The sequence below is a fragment of the Rhinichthys klamathensis genome, unplaced genomic scaffold (genome assembly GCF_029890125.1).
Source record: "Rhinichthys klamathensis goyatoka isolate OS25496 unplaced genomic scaffold, OSU_Roscu_1.1 h1tg000569l_1, whole genome shotgun sequence".
Lineage (NCBI taxonomy): Eukaryota > Metazoa > Chordata > Actinopteri > Cypriniformes > Leuciscidae > Rhinichthys > Rhinichthys klamathensis.
Genome location: NW_026607035.1, coordinates 109,318 through 122,930, shown reverse-complemented (window position 1 = coordinate 122,930; position 13,613 = coordinate 109,318). Strand labels below are relative to the sequence as shown.

General features: G+C 37.0%; 1 protein-coding gene across 9 annotated transcripts in view; it reads right to left on the bottom strand.

Annotated features, from left to right (window-relative positions):
- Window positions 1-13,613, bottom strand: part of nbeaa (neurobeachin a) — a 130,572-nt gene that overhangs the window by 60,898 nt on the left and 56,061 nt on the right. For all 9 annotated transcript variants that reach the window (XM_056239651.1, XM_056239645.1, XM_056239647.1 and 6 more), the window contains exons 2-8: window positions 13,319-13,550; window positions 11,346-11,446; window positions 9,906-10,001; window positions 8,751-8,872; window positions 5,502-5,628; window positions 2,337-2,456; window positions 1,756-1,902 (exon numbers count right to left, since the gene is read on the bottom strand). In XM_056239651.1, the coding sequence (XP_056095626.1) occupies window positions 1,756-1,902; window positions 2,337-2,456; window positions 5,502-5,628; window positions 8,751-8,872; window positions 9,906-10,001; window positions 11,346-11,446; window positions 13,319-13,550 (945 nt within the window). The remainder of the gene's footprint in view (window positions 1-1,755; window positions 1,903-2,336; window positions 2,457-5,501; window positions 5,629-8,750; window positions 8,873-9,905; window positions 10,002-11,345; window positions 11,447-13,318; window positions 13,551-13,613) is intronic.

The window sequence follows — 13,613 nt, the reverse complement described above, 5'->3', positions numbered from 1 at the left end:
CATTAGTTAATAAACTGTGAACTAACATGAATTTTTTATTAACTAATAATAACAAAGGCTAATAAATATTGTAAGAATATATTGCTCATTGCTAGTTAAAAAAAAAAGAAGTGAAAACTCTATGCCAAACTCTACTGAATCATCCCAGTGTTATTTTAGTATTATTCATGTCCTATAATAGTATGTATTAATATTTTTCATATTTTCAGTTTTGTGCTTTTGTCATTTATATATAAATATTTATATTATTTAGCTTTATTTTTATTTCAGTTTTAGTCATTTTGGCATTTCAACTTTTCTTTTAGTTAGTTGTTGTAATGGCAACATTTCTAACTATAATCTGGAATACACTATACAACTTTTTCAGAACGCTAGGCATCATAAACTTGCCAACTTTGTAAATGGTCACTGAGGAAAAACTGTTACGCATGTTCTGTTCCTCTTATTGGAACACTGCTAGATAGGACGGTTCACTGGTAGTAGGACAGCTTGGTTTCAGTAGCGATGCGCCATACACTACAATATGTGTTCTAAAATTGGCTCATAATATCGAACATGTTTTGATATCCTCCAACTGGATGGAATCATAGGCCCTGTTTACACTAGTGCGTTTTCGTTTTAACACAGTGTTTTAAAATGAAAATGATCCTTGTCCATACTGCCGTTTCAGAAACACTATCCCAGTACACACTAAATGGCTGAAAACACTTGTCAATGACCATTCATGCACACTGGGCATGCACGTACAAGTCTAAACAGTTGCCGATTGCTCTAATAATAGCTTGCCTCTTGCACATGTAGGCGGCAGCAGTATTATTAAATGCAGAGTTTAACTGCACAATAGCTGCTAAAACGGACAACAAAGTCAGCAAAGCTTGCAGTTCTGTCTCCATGTGATTGTTGACAGGGCCATAATCTGAAGCTAAAAATATCTGACTCTGTGCCCATCATACACTACGTGATTTTCTGTGAAATTTGCCAAATCTGACCGGCCAAAATCTGCAGACTGGCACAGACTTTCGCCACCATCTAGTTAACAAAAAACAACCTGATTCTGAATAACCTGATAAGTGTCTCTTCATCTGAGGAGCCGCATTCAAGTGACATTTGAGTGACTGCCCATGTAGAGCATTTCAAATCACTTAAGAGGTTTAATTTGAGTATGTACACTAAATAGAACACTAAATGTCTAATGTATAATTCAATTTAATGTTACACCGTATAACTATGTTAAAGGAGACGGGAACCTGCAAACATTCAGCGTAACTTTAATAATAAAATAAACAAACAACAAAACAAAAGTAAAGCGGCAGCCCCTCAAGGCCGACTGCCACATAAATTAAAACAAAACACCAACGTAAAGTCCCATGCCTGGTCCTTTCTCATTCTTTACTGTCATCAGTCTTCCTTTTATGCTTCGGAGCTCCACTGTGGGGACTCAAGGCCAGTGTGACACGCAGGTGACGCTCATTAACACTCACGCCACCGGCCTCGCTCCGTTCCCACGGGTCTCTCTGCCCTGCTTGCTTCTCGCCACACACTGCCTGTCAGTTTCAGAACTAATCCATCTGAATGTTCTCAGCATAGAGTGTAATTACGGCACAAAGTAATTGGTCACAAAACGCTAATTTTGTACTTCAACAATCAAGCAGCAAAGATGGAGGAGTTCCTCACCGCAGCGCAGCAATCTCCCTGTACAACTAATGACCATTATACATTCAGATACTCTCTCGGAAGAGATCTCAGGGGTTGTACCTTATATCCGGGTCCAAGCTGATGAATGGCAAAGATCTGTGCGGGGTTCAGCGCCTCACTGAAGACATAGACAGCTCCGAGCTGCCCACAGAACACCCGGTTAGCATCCGCAGTCTCTGAAGAGCCCAGGAAACATTTATCATAACTCTGCAGGATGGGAGAGAGGAAGAGAAGATAATAAAGATAAAGGAAGAAAAAAACAAAACCCCAGGAAGACAGACACCAAAAGTGGTTCAACAGATTTCTGAAAAGGCCCTCTGGAGTAGTTTACTTGCTATCTTCTTGCTATCATCTTGTTCTGATTTACTTTAGCTAGTCTAGTCACAAAGTACTTTAAAGGTTTGCCTTAGGGAAAGAGGGATACTATGGCTATTCCATATCTCTTTGATCTTTAGAGACAAGTGCTTATCTGAACAGATATTTTTTGGACCCTTCAGGTGCAATTATTTTTAAAGCTGAGGAAAAAAAGTTGATTGCAAGTTCATGATTTTGGCAACGGCGAGATGGTCCTGTGCTTCTTGAGGCTGTGTACGGAAAACAATGAGAACGGTGGGAAAGCTGCTAGCAGCACAAACACTTACATCATTGGTGTTGACGTGCCACGCCATGTCGCCGTAGGAAACCAGCTGGCCATTGACATAGCAACGGATTTCACTATTCCTCCAACGGTTGTAGATGTGGACTATGCTGATCATGTACCACTGCAGGAGAGGACAGGAAGTAGAAATAGGTATTCAATATTCACACAGCCAAGCATGAAAGGTAATTTATTTAAAATTCTTAAAGGTACAGTAGCAAACATGGTGTTCTTTATGCAAGAACATTTTCCACCTAAGAATAGAAAAACAAAATAAAAAGGTAATAGAAGTCAAACATATTATCATTTTTCATATTTCAGCATTCATATTTTCAAATTTCTTTCATATTTTTCAGTAGCACTGGTTTCAGAAGTATATTTATCCATTCATTTTTCAAATAGGGATTTGTTGCCAATCAGTAACGAGGTGAATCATAAAATTAGAAACTTTGATTTGAAGTATTTGAAGTTTTTTTCCGACAAAAAGAAGACTGTGTACTTAACAGTTTTACTGAGGGAAAGAACTACAATCCCATAAAGCATTGCGAACAGCATAATCAAACTGATGGATTACAAATGTTGAATTTATATATAAAAACAATGTATTTTAAGTTTATTACAACAACAACAATATATATATATATATATATATATATATATATATATATATATAAAAATATTGTAATATTTTGAGAGTGCTTCATGGGGGTGGGCGGAGCTAAAGAGCTATTTTGGTGTGTGTTGCTTTTTTGACTCTCTGATTGGTGTAATTCTCTGTACAGCATCATGGGTAATGCAGTTTTTCACCAGGAATTCCACTGTTAAACACAATTATTTGAAAAAATAACACCCTGTCCACACCAGAGGTAAGCGACTTGCGATTAGTGTATTGCGACTTTTTATTTCACAATTCTGACTTAATTTCTCAGAATTCTGAGTTTATACCTGGCAATTTTGAGTTAACAATTGCGATTGTTTTGCACACATTCTAACAGTTTTGAGTTTATATCACATTTGAGGGGTGAGTAATTTTGTGGATGAAAGGATCAGTCTGTATCGTGAAATGCATATTTCAGTATTTAATAATACTGAACCATTCATTCAAGCTTTGGACCAAGAAAATTCTGTGGAAATGACCCGGCCCCAAAATGAATATGTTCAAATAGATCAAGCACATAAAACATAACCTCATTACATGCTTCTAAACTGAGAGCTAAACTTACTAAAACAGAATCATTCTGTTTGATTGCAGCAATGCTAAAAGCTGTTTTGGCATATGAATTAAAGATCAGAGCCCTGACGTTTGAAAGCTTTCCAGTGAGGAATACAACAGCATGGATCATGTAAAAGTGTCAACCATGTATCGTAATTCTGTGGATAACTGTCATAACTGTGGCCCGTCACATATCAGGAGATTTAGATGATGCAAACTTCCTCAAAAGGCCTAATTTCCCAAATATCCTCTCCACCTCCTGAGTATGTTATTAAAACGTAAGGCGATATTAGCTGGGGTGACGGGGGGGAGGATAAGCCAAAATCTGCTAGACTGGAAATCCATCCCATAACTGAGATTTCATAGCTTTTAATGCCAGTTAAGATTTTACATAAATGCAAGAGAGGGCTGTCTTTGTCTTGACTAGGCTTTGAATTTTGCAAAAGCACTTTATGAATCACAGCCCTAGAGTAGTTTGCTGAACTTTTCTTCTGACCCCATGGTCTCTATTAACCAATAACAAGCTGTGAACAACTGAACTATTTAAGTTCTGGACAGATCTTTTAGCTCAGTTCAATTCAATTACATTTCTTTTTTGTTCACATCTCTGATCCTCTCTGATCCCTTGTTTCGACTCTTTTCTTCCCCTCTTTAATATCTAAGGAAGCTTAATATAAATCTAAGAGTGAATAACAAAGTGGTTGATTAAAATCCAGCCTTTTCGTCCCACCGCACTGTTTCAATAACAGAACAAAGTGCTGACTAATTGGGTTGAGTTGTGAAGTTCATTGTTAGACCGAGTACACATTTTCTCACACTAGCGTGTGTGTGTCTGGGCGAAGGGGGTATAGCTTGCATTCTAATTGGCACACAACCCTCCCTTGTCGTCCTCCTCGGTGAGCAGACAGGATGAGGTATCATATTCAAACATCCCTTGCCAAACTGATTTTCATTTGTCGTTTAACAACTCGTGCGACTGAGCCGAATTCATCCCACTGGGACAATAAGAGGAGCCAAGTTATCAAAAACCAGATGTTGATGTATCAGCCCAGCCCAAAAAAAAAAGAAAAAGAGTGATAAACAGACAGATATTGTGTGCTAAAGGGGAAAGGGATGCTATGGGAATAAATCCCTCTGGAATTCCCTTTGTTCCTTAAATGCAGAAGCTATCAAACCAGAAGGGCTTAAGGTATGCTGACTCAGTGGACATCAAATTTGTGCAAAGATAGATAGATAGAGAGAGATAGAGAGAGAGAGATAGAGATAGATAGATAAGAGAGAGAGAGAGAGAGAGAGAGAGAGAGAGAGAGAGAGAGAGAGAGAGAGAGAGAGAGAGAGAGAGAGAGAGAGAGAGAGAGAGAGAGAGAGAGAGAGAGAGAGAGAGAGAGAGAGAGAGAGAGAGAGAGATGTGGTTTTATACAGCTGCTGCTGCCAAGGGGCTCATACAGTTATTTGTGCTGATCGCCTGATCATTCACTTCCCAGATATCCACAGAGATTCCCAGAGAAATAACCTTCAGGACAATATATTTCATATTAAATCACCGTTTTAAGTCCGTAGAGAAAGTTTTGTTTTTCCATTATAATGTTTGTTGTGTAAAAAACAATGCTCTGTACAAATTGTTCCAGACAGTTACACTTTCACTTAATGTTTGTCTTCACCCTAGTATCCAATTTATCATATTTATTTGAAGTCGTGATGTAACTTGAAGTAGCGACAAATCTTTCTTCCAGATTGTAATTTACATCCAAGTGAAACCGATTATCGAAAATAATACATTGTGGTTCTTTCTTTTGGGTGTTGTTTGGATGGAGGCAGATTTGAATGTGGGCTTGCTGTTGATTACTCCAAATATGAAAAATAGTAATAGTTATGTCACTAATAAAAGAAAAGACCATATATTTGTACTGTAGTCTAGTTATGTCTACTTATGTGTGTAGACATGGCAAAACTCACCTTCCTGGGCTGGAAGTCGTACTTCACACAGTGTTGAAAACCTTTCCCCTTCGACTTCAGCGATGTCACAATTAAACAGTTCCCCACAAAGTGCGCTGAGTAACCAATCCCTTTGCTGGTTCGAAAACTAGGGGACAAAGAGGAAAAAAGTGATTTTATAAAAAAAAAAAAAAAAAAAAAAATATTAGTAAACAATGCCTGATGCTTGAAAAAAAAACCCACAATGCTTGATGCTTGGAAAAGAAAAGGCAATATGAAACAATATTTCAACATTTTTAATGGCAACTTGCCCCCTCCACAGGGTTTCATTCAATATGAATCAGCAAAAACAAACTCTAATTATATTCACAACATTCTCCCTGCCTCAAACAACTCAAAAACTTTGTTATTCAGTCCATGCTACAGAATAATCTGATTTCAACACTTTTTCCAGAAAAAGATTTATTGCACTTTTATAGTCAGACATGAAAACTATAGATATATAGAAAAATATAGAGGGAGGATGTCAGGCTTTATTCCTGGTGGGAAAACAAACATGGCTGACTGAGTCATTGGCAGCAGTGATTGCTGGGAGCGCTGGCTGCTGTCGATAAGGTGACTGGTTATCAGTCGGCGCCGTTTCTCTCGCTCTGCGCCGGCACGGCTACATAATTCTATGCTGAGCTCACCACGGTAACATAGAAACAGGATTACATGCTGATTTAAGCGAGGTCAGTGGCCCTCAGACTTTTGAAGTGGTAATCTATACCTTTAATGTCTCTCCTCCCTCAATACAGTGCAACCGCTGCTACCCCAACATGGAGGATATACTGTACATCATTTGCTGTTACAAATATTCAAAAAGACCACCTGGTGGTAATGCTGTTGCCACGGTGATGATGTAAAACCATTCAAAATCGACATTATTGCCTGAGGTGCACTGCTAATGCTAGGAAGACTGGACAAGATGTATGTATAGGTGTGTATATACACAGTCATGTGAAAAAGAAAGGACACCGTTTTGAAATCTATGGTTTTAAGTATCAGGACGTCGAAAATCATCTGGTCTTATAGAGGTCATACAATTAGGTAAATACAACCTCAGATGAACAACAACACATGACATATTACACCGTGTCATTATTTATTTAACAAAAATAAAGACAAAATGGAGAAGCCATGGGTGACAAACTAAGTACACCTTATAATTCAATTGCTTGTATAGCAGCAATAACTTGAAGGAATCATTTCATTTTCTGTATGACTTTATCAGTCTCTTACATCATTCTGGAGGAATTTTGGCCTGATCTTCTTTACAACGTTGCTTCAGTTCATTGAGTTTTGTGGGTATTTGTTTATGCACAGCTCTCTTAAGGTCCCGCCACAACATTTCAGTCGGATTGAGGTCTGGACTTTGACTGGGCCATTGCAACACCTTAATTCTTTTCTTTTACAGACATTCTTTTGTGTGCTTGGGATCATTGCACTGTTTCATTGCACGGTTTTGCATTTTGCCTGGTTTTTGTTAAATAAATTATGACACAGTGTAATATGTCATGTGTTGTTGTTCATCTGAGGTTGCATTTACCTAATTTGAAAACCTGCCAAGGACCAGATGATTTTTTATTATGCCCCGATACATTTTCCTTTCCTTTCTTTTTCAAATGACTGAATACTGCATATATATATACACATATATACACACACAGCCATTCTATTTACATTTCTATTCATGTAAAAAGGAACACTGCATAACATAATTATATATATGTGTGTGTAAATTCCTTTTGAAGAACTGCTGTTAGAGCCATATAGATATTCATTTTATTTATAAGCATGTGACTTATACATTTATATACAAGTCACATTTCACTACCGTTCAAAAGTTTGGGGTCGGTTCGATTTTAAATACTTTAAAAAGAATTCTCTTCTGCTAACCATGGCTGCGCTTATTTGATTAAAAATACAACAAAAATCAGTTATAGTATTAAATATTATTCCAGTGTAAATCAGCTGTTTTCTGTGTGAATATATAGTAAAGTGTAATTTATTCCTGTGATCAAAGCTGAATTTTCAGCATCACCAGTGTCAGTGTCTTCAGTGTCAAATGATCCTTCACAAATCAGTATAATATGAGGATTTGATGCTCAAGAAACATTTATTATTATCAATGTTGAAACTGGTTGGTCTGTCAGTTGTACAGTTTTTGTTGGGTTTTTTTAGGATTCTTTGATGAATAGGAAGTTCAAAAGAACAGCATTTGTTTGAAATAGAATCTTTTGTAACATTATAAATGTCTTTACTGTCCTTGATAAATAAAAGTATTGATTTCTTTCCTCCAAAAAATAAAAATAAAATTCTCACTGACCGCAAACTTTTGAACGGTAGTGTATACAGTAATAATCCAGTGCTTCCTTAAGGCCAATATATTGAGTGTATTCAACTCATACATCTACATGTCTTTTTTCTTGGAATCCAAATCATGACATTGGCACTGTTAGTAGCACGCTCTATCAGTTGAGCTACAGGAAATGATCATGTAAAATTAAATTACAACTGTGTATACTACTGTAACTCATTCTGCAGCCTTCGACAGAGTGCATCAACAGATCATCCTATCTGTTCTCTTGACACCAAGTATAATGGGGAACTGCACTCTGCAAGTACTGTAGGTCCTTCAGGGTATCTTGAAGGGGATTACCAATGTTTTTGTGCAAGAAAACTTGAGTAACATTAAAACCAGACTAAAGAATAAAATGCTACAGAAGTGTAGAATATAGGCCTTTTAACTTAGCACTGACATTAAACTAAAGGTCAAAACTAACAAGGATCCTCAGAGCTACTCTGTGAGGCATCTTCAGTTTACGCTACTGGTTTCCAAAAAACAACCCGAGGTTCTTCAGAGATTCTCTTATGACATTTAGGAATTTTGTGAATTTCTCTAGTTTGCCCTCTGGTACGGCAGGCTTTTTTTGGTAACTGGAAAATAGGGCAGGGCTCATCACTCCTAAATTAGCAGTCTCTTCTTGTGGGCCAGCCCTGTAGAGACACTTACCACTTCAAACAGAAATGGTAATATAATATTTCCTATGCACAGATCTCCCGTGTTTCTACCACGCTGAGAATCTTGAGGCTCACAGGTGTTGGTCTAAGTCGCTCAGAGATTATGCAGTCTTGGCATTTACATTATAATGACTGACCACTGGTCAGCATTAAGCCATACTAGTACCTCTGCTCTTCCTTAATGTATCATCCACATCATATACTCACCAGTATAAGTATGGTTTATCCTTGTCTACATTGATATTATTGAGTGGGTCCATTCGGAACCAAGTGTTGAGAGTGAATCCATTCTGGTAAGGCCACTTAGCAATGGGCGGCAAAGCAATGGCCTGCCGGGGGGCAAAACACAAGGGAATTAGAAGCTGCATATTTGCACAATTAAAACAACATTTGCAGAACAAGCTGGCATATAATCAACTGACCATTTTGTACATATTTGACCTTGGTAAAATGGTATTTAATACATACAATTACATACAATTTGCACTCTAATAACAGCATCTGTGGTGTAGTGTTGATTACCACGGACAATATTTTCAGATAATTTGAGATAACTCATTTCTCAGTTTGTACGAAACAAAGAAAAACATTTACACACTTACAGTGGAATCTGTAGGCGGAAATGTGAAGCTTCTATTTGTAACGAATATGATTCAATAAAAAAATGTTAATATACAGTATAATAATATATTAATATTATTAATATTTAATAATATAATTATTTAACATTTACATAATTGAAATGTCCAAATATATCATTTAAATACACACCATTCAAAAAAGTTGGGGTCGGATTAAAATACAGTAAAAACAGTAACATTGTATAAATATTGTTATATATAATATAATTTATTCCTGTGATGGCAAAGCTGAATTTTTTGTATCATTACTCCAATCTTCAGTGTCACAAAAACATTTTTTATTATTATCAATTTTGAAAACCGTGTTGAACTTCTTTTTTTTTCAGGATTCTTTGATGAATAGAAAGTTCAAAAGAACAGCATTTATTTGAAATATAAAACTTCTGTAACATTATAAATGTCTTTACTGTCACGTTTGATCAAATAATGCATCCTTGCTGAACAAATGTATCAATTTATTTAAAATTACTGATTTTGTACAGTAGTGTATACTGTACATATAGTATAGTCTAGTCTCTGCATATTAACCTGGGAAAGGAAAGTGTAGTGTAGAAAAAAAATGGTAAAATATCCCCTAAGATATAAACAGCATGATAAGTTATTATTGTTGTTTTTTTAGTAGGAGTTTTATAATCATAACACACTAGTCTAATGCTAACACTTATAACGTCTGGAATGATTCTACAAAAGCTTTATTGTTAAAGGTGTGGGAGAGTCTCACCGCCGCACTGCGTCCTGGGAAGTTGAAGAAGGTGTCGGGGCCGTGCCGCTGAGGCATCTGATTCAGCACTGATAGGAGCTTAATGGCGTGTCTTGGCTAAGGGAAACGGGACACAAGAAGGAAGAGAACAATTAAGAGAGAACATTTTAATTAGTGAAAGAGAGAGAGAGAGAGGGAGATGAAAGGAAATTATAATGAGAGAAGACTTTGACAACGGAAGAAAAGATGTATATGTTCATGACAGTCAAAAATAAAGGAATAAAATAATTAATGGTAACCATCATCAACGAGTCAACGACCCAAAAAAAAACACCTCTAATTTAGCCAATCAATAGCCTGTCCATCAGTCTTAACCACGGCAGCACAGTTGACATCGATTCGTAGGCAACCCCAAACAGATGTGTCCGTGGAGAGGACTGGCGGACAGGAGATCGTTGGCTGGGCTTGGAAGTCTCTAAAGGGAGCTGGCTAATGATCTGCACATATCAGATTTTTTTGAGTTTTAAGAACATATTTTAACATTCATAGTTTGATTCCCAATCTTCATGGTCACAAGTTAATAACCCTATAACAAATAAAATTTATAGCAACCATTTTTTTCATGAATCATTATTAATTAAAGGCCCACTGAAGTGCCTTGGAACACGCAGCTTTGTATGATGCGTTGATGTAATTTCCACTGAAACGGAAAGCTATGGCAGGATATATTGAATGGCTCCTCCCTCTTTTCTAATAGCCAATAGCGTTTAGTTTACCTCACAGACTGCAAGTAGTACTTGACAGCACCATGGAAGCGAATCTGAGCGCTGATGATGATACGCTGGATTCAATTTTAGAGGAGGTGTTAATAAATTCTAGCCATTTCATTCTTAACCAACCTACAGTTGGAAAACGGAATAAAACTCGAGCGTTTGTGCAACCGAACAAACATCCCCAACCCATATTGCCCCGGGACGTGTCAACGGTTGCTTTGGCCAGGTGGTGTTTATAGCAAAGGGAGCGGGACGCTTTAGATTCTAGAAAGCATTTGATTGGACAGAAGATGCATGCGATGCGATGAGAAGCTGAAGTCAGCAGTGATGTCATAAAAATCTGTGATCCATTTTAGCGGATGTGAGAGACTAAGTTTTGAATGCTTATATCTCCTAAATCCAAATCTTTGTTTTGGAACACACCAGCTTATTCATAACCTTAAGGCTAACATTTTCATACTAAAAGCTAAAAACCAATGAAAAATGTAAACTAACTAAACTTTTGACTAAACCTCATATCTCTATTGGACCTTCATAATGTCTGTCAAACCTCATAACTCCAACCGCCTCTATCGTGAATGAAGAAGTCCAGAACATTAGAAGTGAATTGCTTTCAGAGGCCACTGAAACTGAATTGTCCCTCCCAGCAACAGCATCCAGTCAGTGTAAAAGGGGCAAGAGAACTCACCCACACGCCTCCGTCCCCCCTCAGCATGCTGAATAACAGCTTCAGTTCCTTCACTGTGATACTATAGCTGGCCAAAACCCCCAGCATGTCCACTAGGAGATCTGAGAGAGACAGAAAGAAGAGAATGAAATGACTCAGCATTATCGGTGCACAGAATTGCAGACTCATGAGGATGATGTCACTCGGGGGCAAGAAGCCAATCGTTATCTTTCTGCTGGAACATTATCTACAGCAAGTTCTCTTGAGGCTCCTTTAGTCATCAGATCGTGGCTCTCAACGGCATGGAAACCCAAGACTATTCGTTCACATATTGGCTGGAATGGCTCGGTGTCAAACCGTCTGCTGATGTAATTTGCGAAACATCTGCGTTATGAATTTAGAAGCTCTTTAAAATGTTGCGCGAGACATGAAATAATCTAATTTTGAGAAAAACAACAACCCCTTAGCAGTGATGTTTGTCGTGGCTTAATATCATTGTAATTTGATTTTCAAAATAACCCAGTTACACGCCATTCACTCAAAGGCCACAAATTTGGTCAAAAATGGACAGAAGCTGGAAGCGTATAATAACTAATTGTCTGATTAGCAGCGGAATTTTCTAACGCGCGGATCTGTCTAAAGAACAGTTAGAGAGAAGCTTTCTCCCAAATGTGTTCACAGAGCCAATTTTACACATTACCCCTGCAATAAACGACGGCCATGGTCCACTGATCGTAATTACACAGAAATATTGGACACTGAATGCACAATGAGGGGTTTAGCGAGACAGTGGAACCTGTTTTTCCGAAACGCAACGGAGCCAAATCATAGAGGATTGGAACATATGGACAAGCATGTGATACAACAAAGATTATCACACAAATTACTGATTCTTTTCTCTTCGGTGAATTGAACTGAAGGCACTGGTGTAAACAATAGATATGTTCAGAACCAAAGTGCCTTGAAATCAGAGGGCCCACGACAAAATCTGCTAGGAAGCACAGAAGAGGCGTATTTAACACAAAAAGGTGAGTTTACATAGACATGACATAAACAGTATTAAACAGGAATAAGAACTGTGGGGAACAATACACTTAAAATCACTGCACACTTAAAAGATAACTGTTGATCCTTTGCTTCACACAGAACCAAAATCAAAATGCTGCAATACTGCAAAATGTTGTTTATTTTATTATGAATAACAAATTCATTATTATCTGTTATTATCAATAAAAATAATAATACAATACAAATAATTTTTCACACAGAACCAAAACCACCAAAAGATGCTGCGAAACTGCAAAATGATGTTTATTTTATTATGAATACTAACAATGCTATGATTATCAATAATAATAATGATAATACTAATAATGATTTAATGTTTTATATATAATAATAATAATATTATGTTTATTTTTATTATTATAATATAATACTTATAATATAATTATGATGGTAATTATCATTACATTATATAAATGCCTTATTATTGTTGTTGTTTATTTTAATATACTGTTTATTTAATAATAATTATTATTATTTTTATTACAAGGCATTTATTTGACAAAGAACCAAAACCACCAAAAGATGCTGCAATACTGCAAAATAATTTTTACTTTTATTTATTATTATTATTATTATCATTATTATATAATTATAATATAATGATGATGGAAGTTATTATTATATGCCTTATTATTATTATGTTTATTTTATTAATAATAATAATGATTATTATTATAATTAGGCATTTATTTTACAAAAGAACCACAAATACTACAAAATAATGTTTATAATATTATTATTAAATGCATACATTTTTTTCAATGCTCCCAGGACAGCGTTTCTGGTTATCCCACCTATTGAGGGCATTGGCCAGACATTTTCTCTTTATTTATAACCGTTTATTTGAATGTACAAGCCAGACTTTGACTTTGAACTTTTCATGTTAAGTTTGGATCCTGCACTCTAGGCTTTCCTTCAGTGCTCACCAGCAATCATGTCGTCGACGGAGCTCATCTTCTGCAGCACCTGCTGGATGAGCCCCACCTCTGTGCTGGTCTGGAGGTTGCGGACGCTCTTCCGCAGGATCGCTGTGAACATGCTCCAGATCTCCGCCTGGCAGGTAACGTCACAGTGCTCCAGCAGCTCCACCATGCAGGCGATGCTTTCTGCGTCCTGGATGATGAAGTTCATCTCCAGGTCAAACTCTCCGCCCACCAGCTGAGAAAGAGAGAGAGAGAGAGAGAGAGAGACAGGGTTATTCTCAAATGAAATTACGGAGGA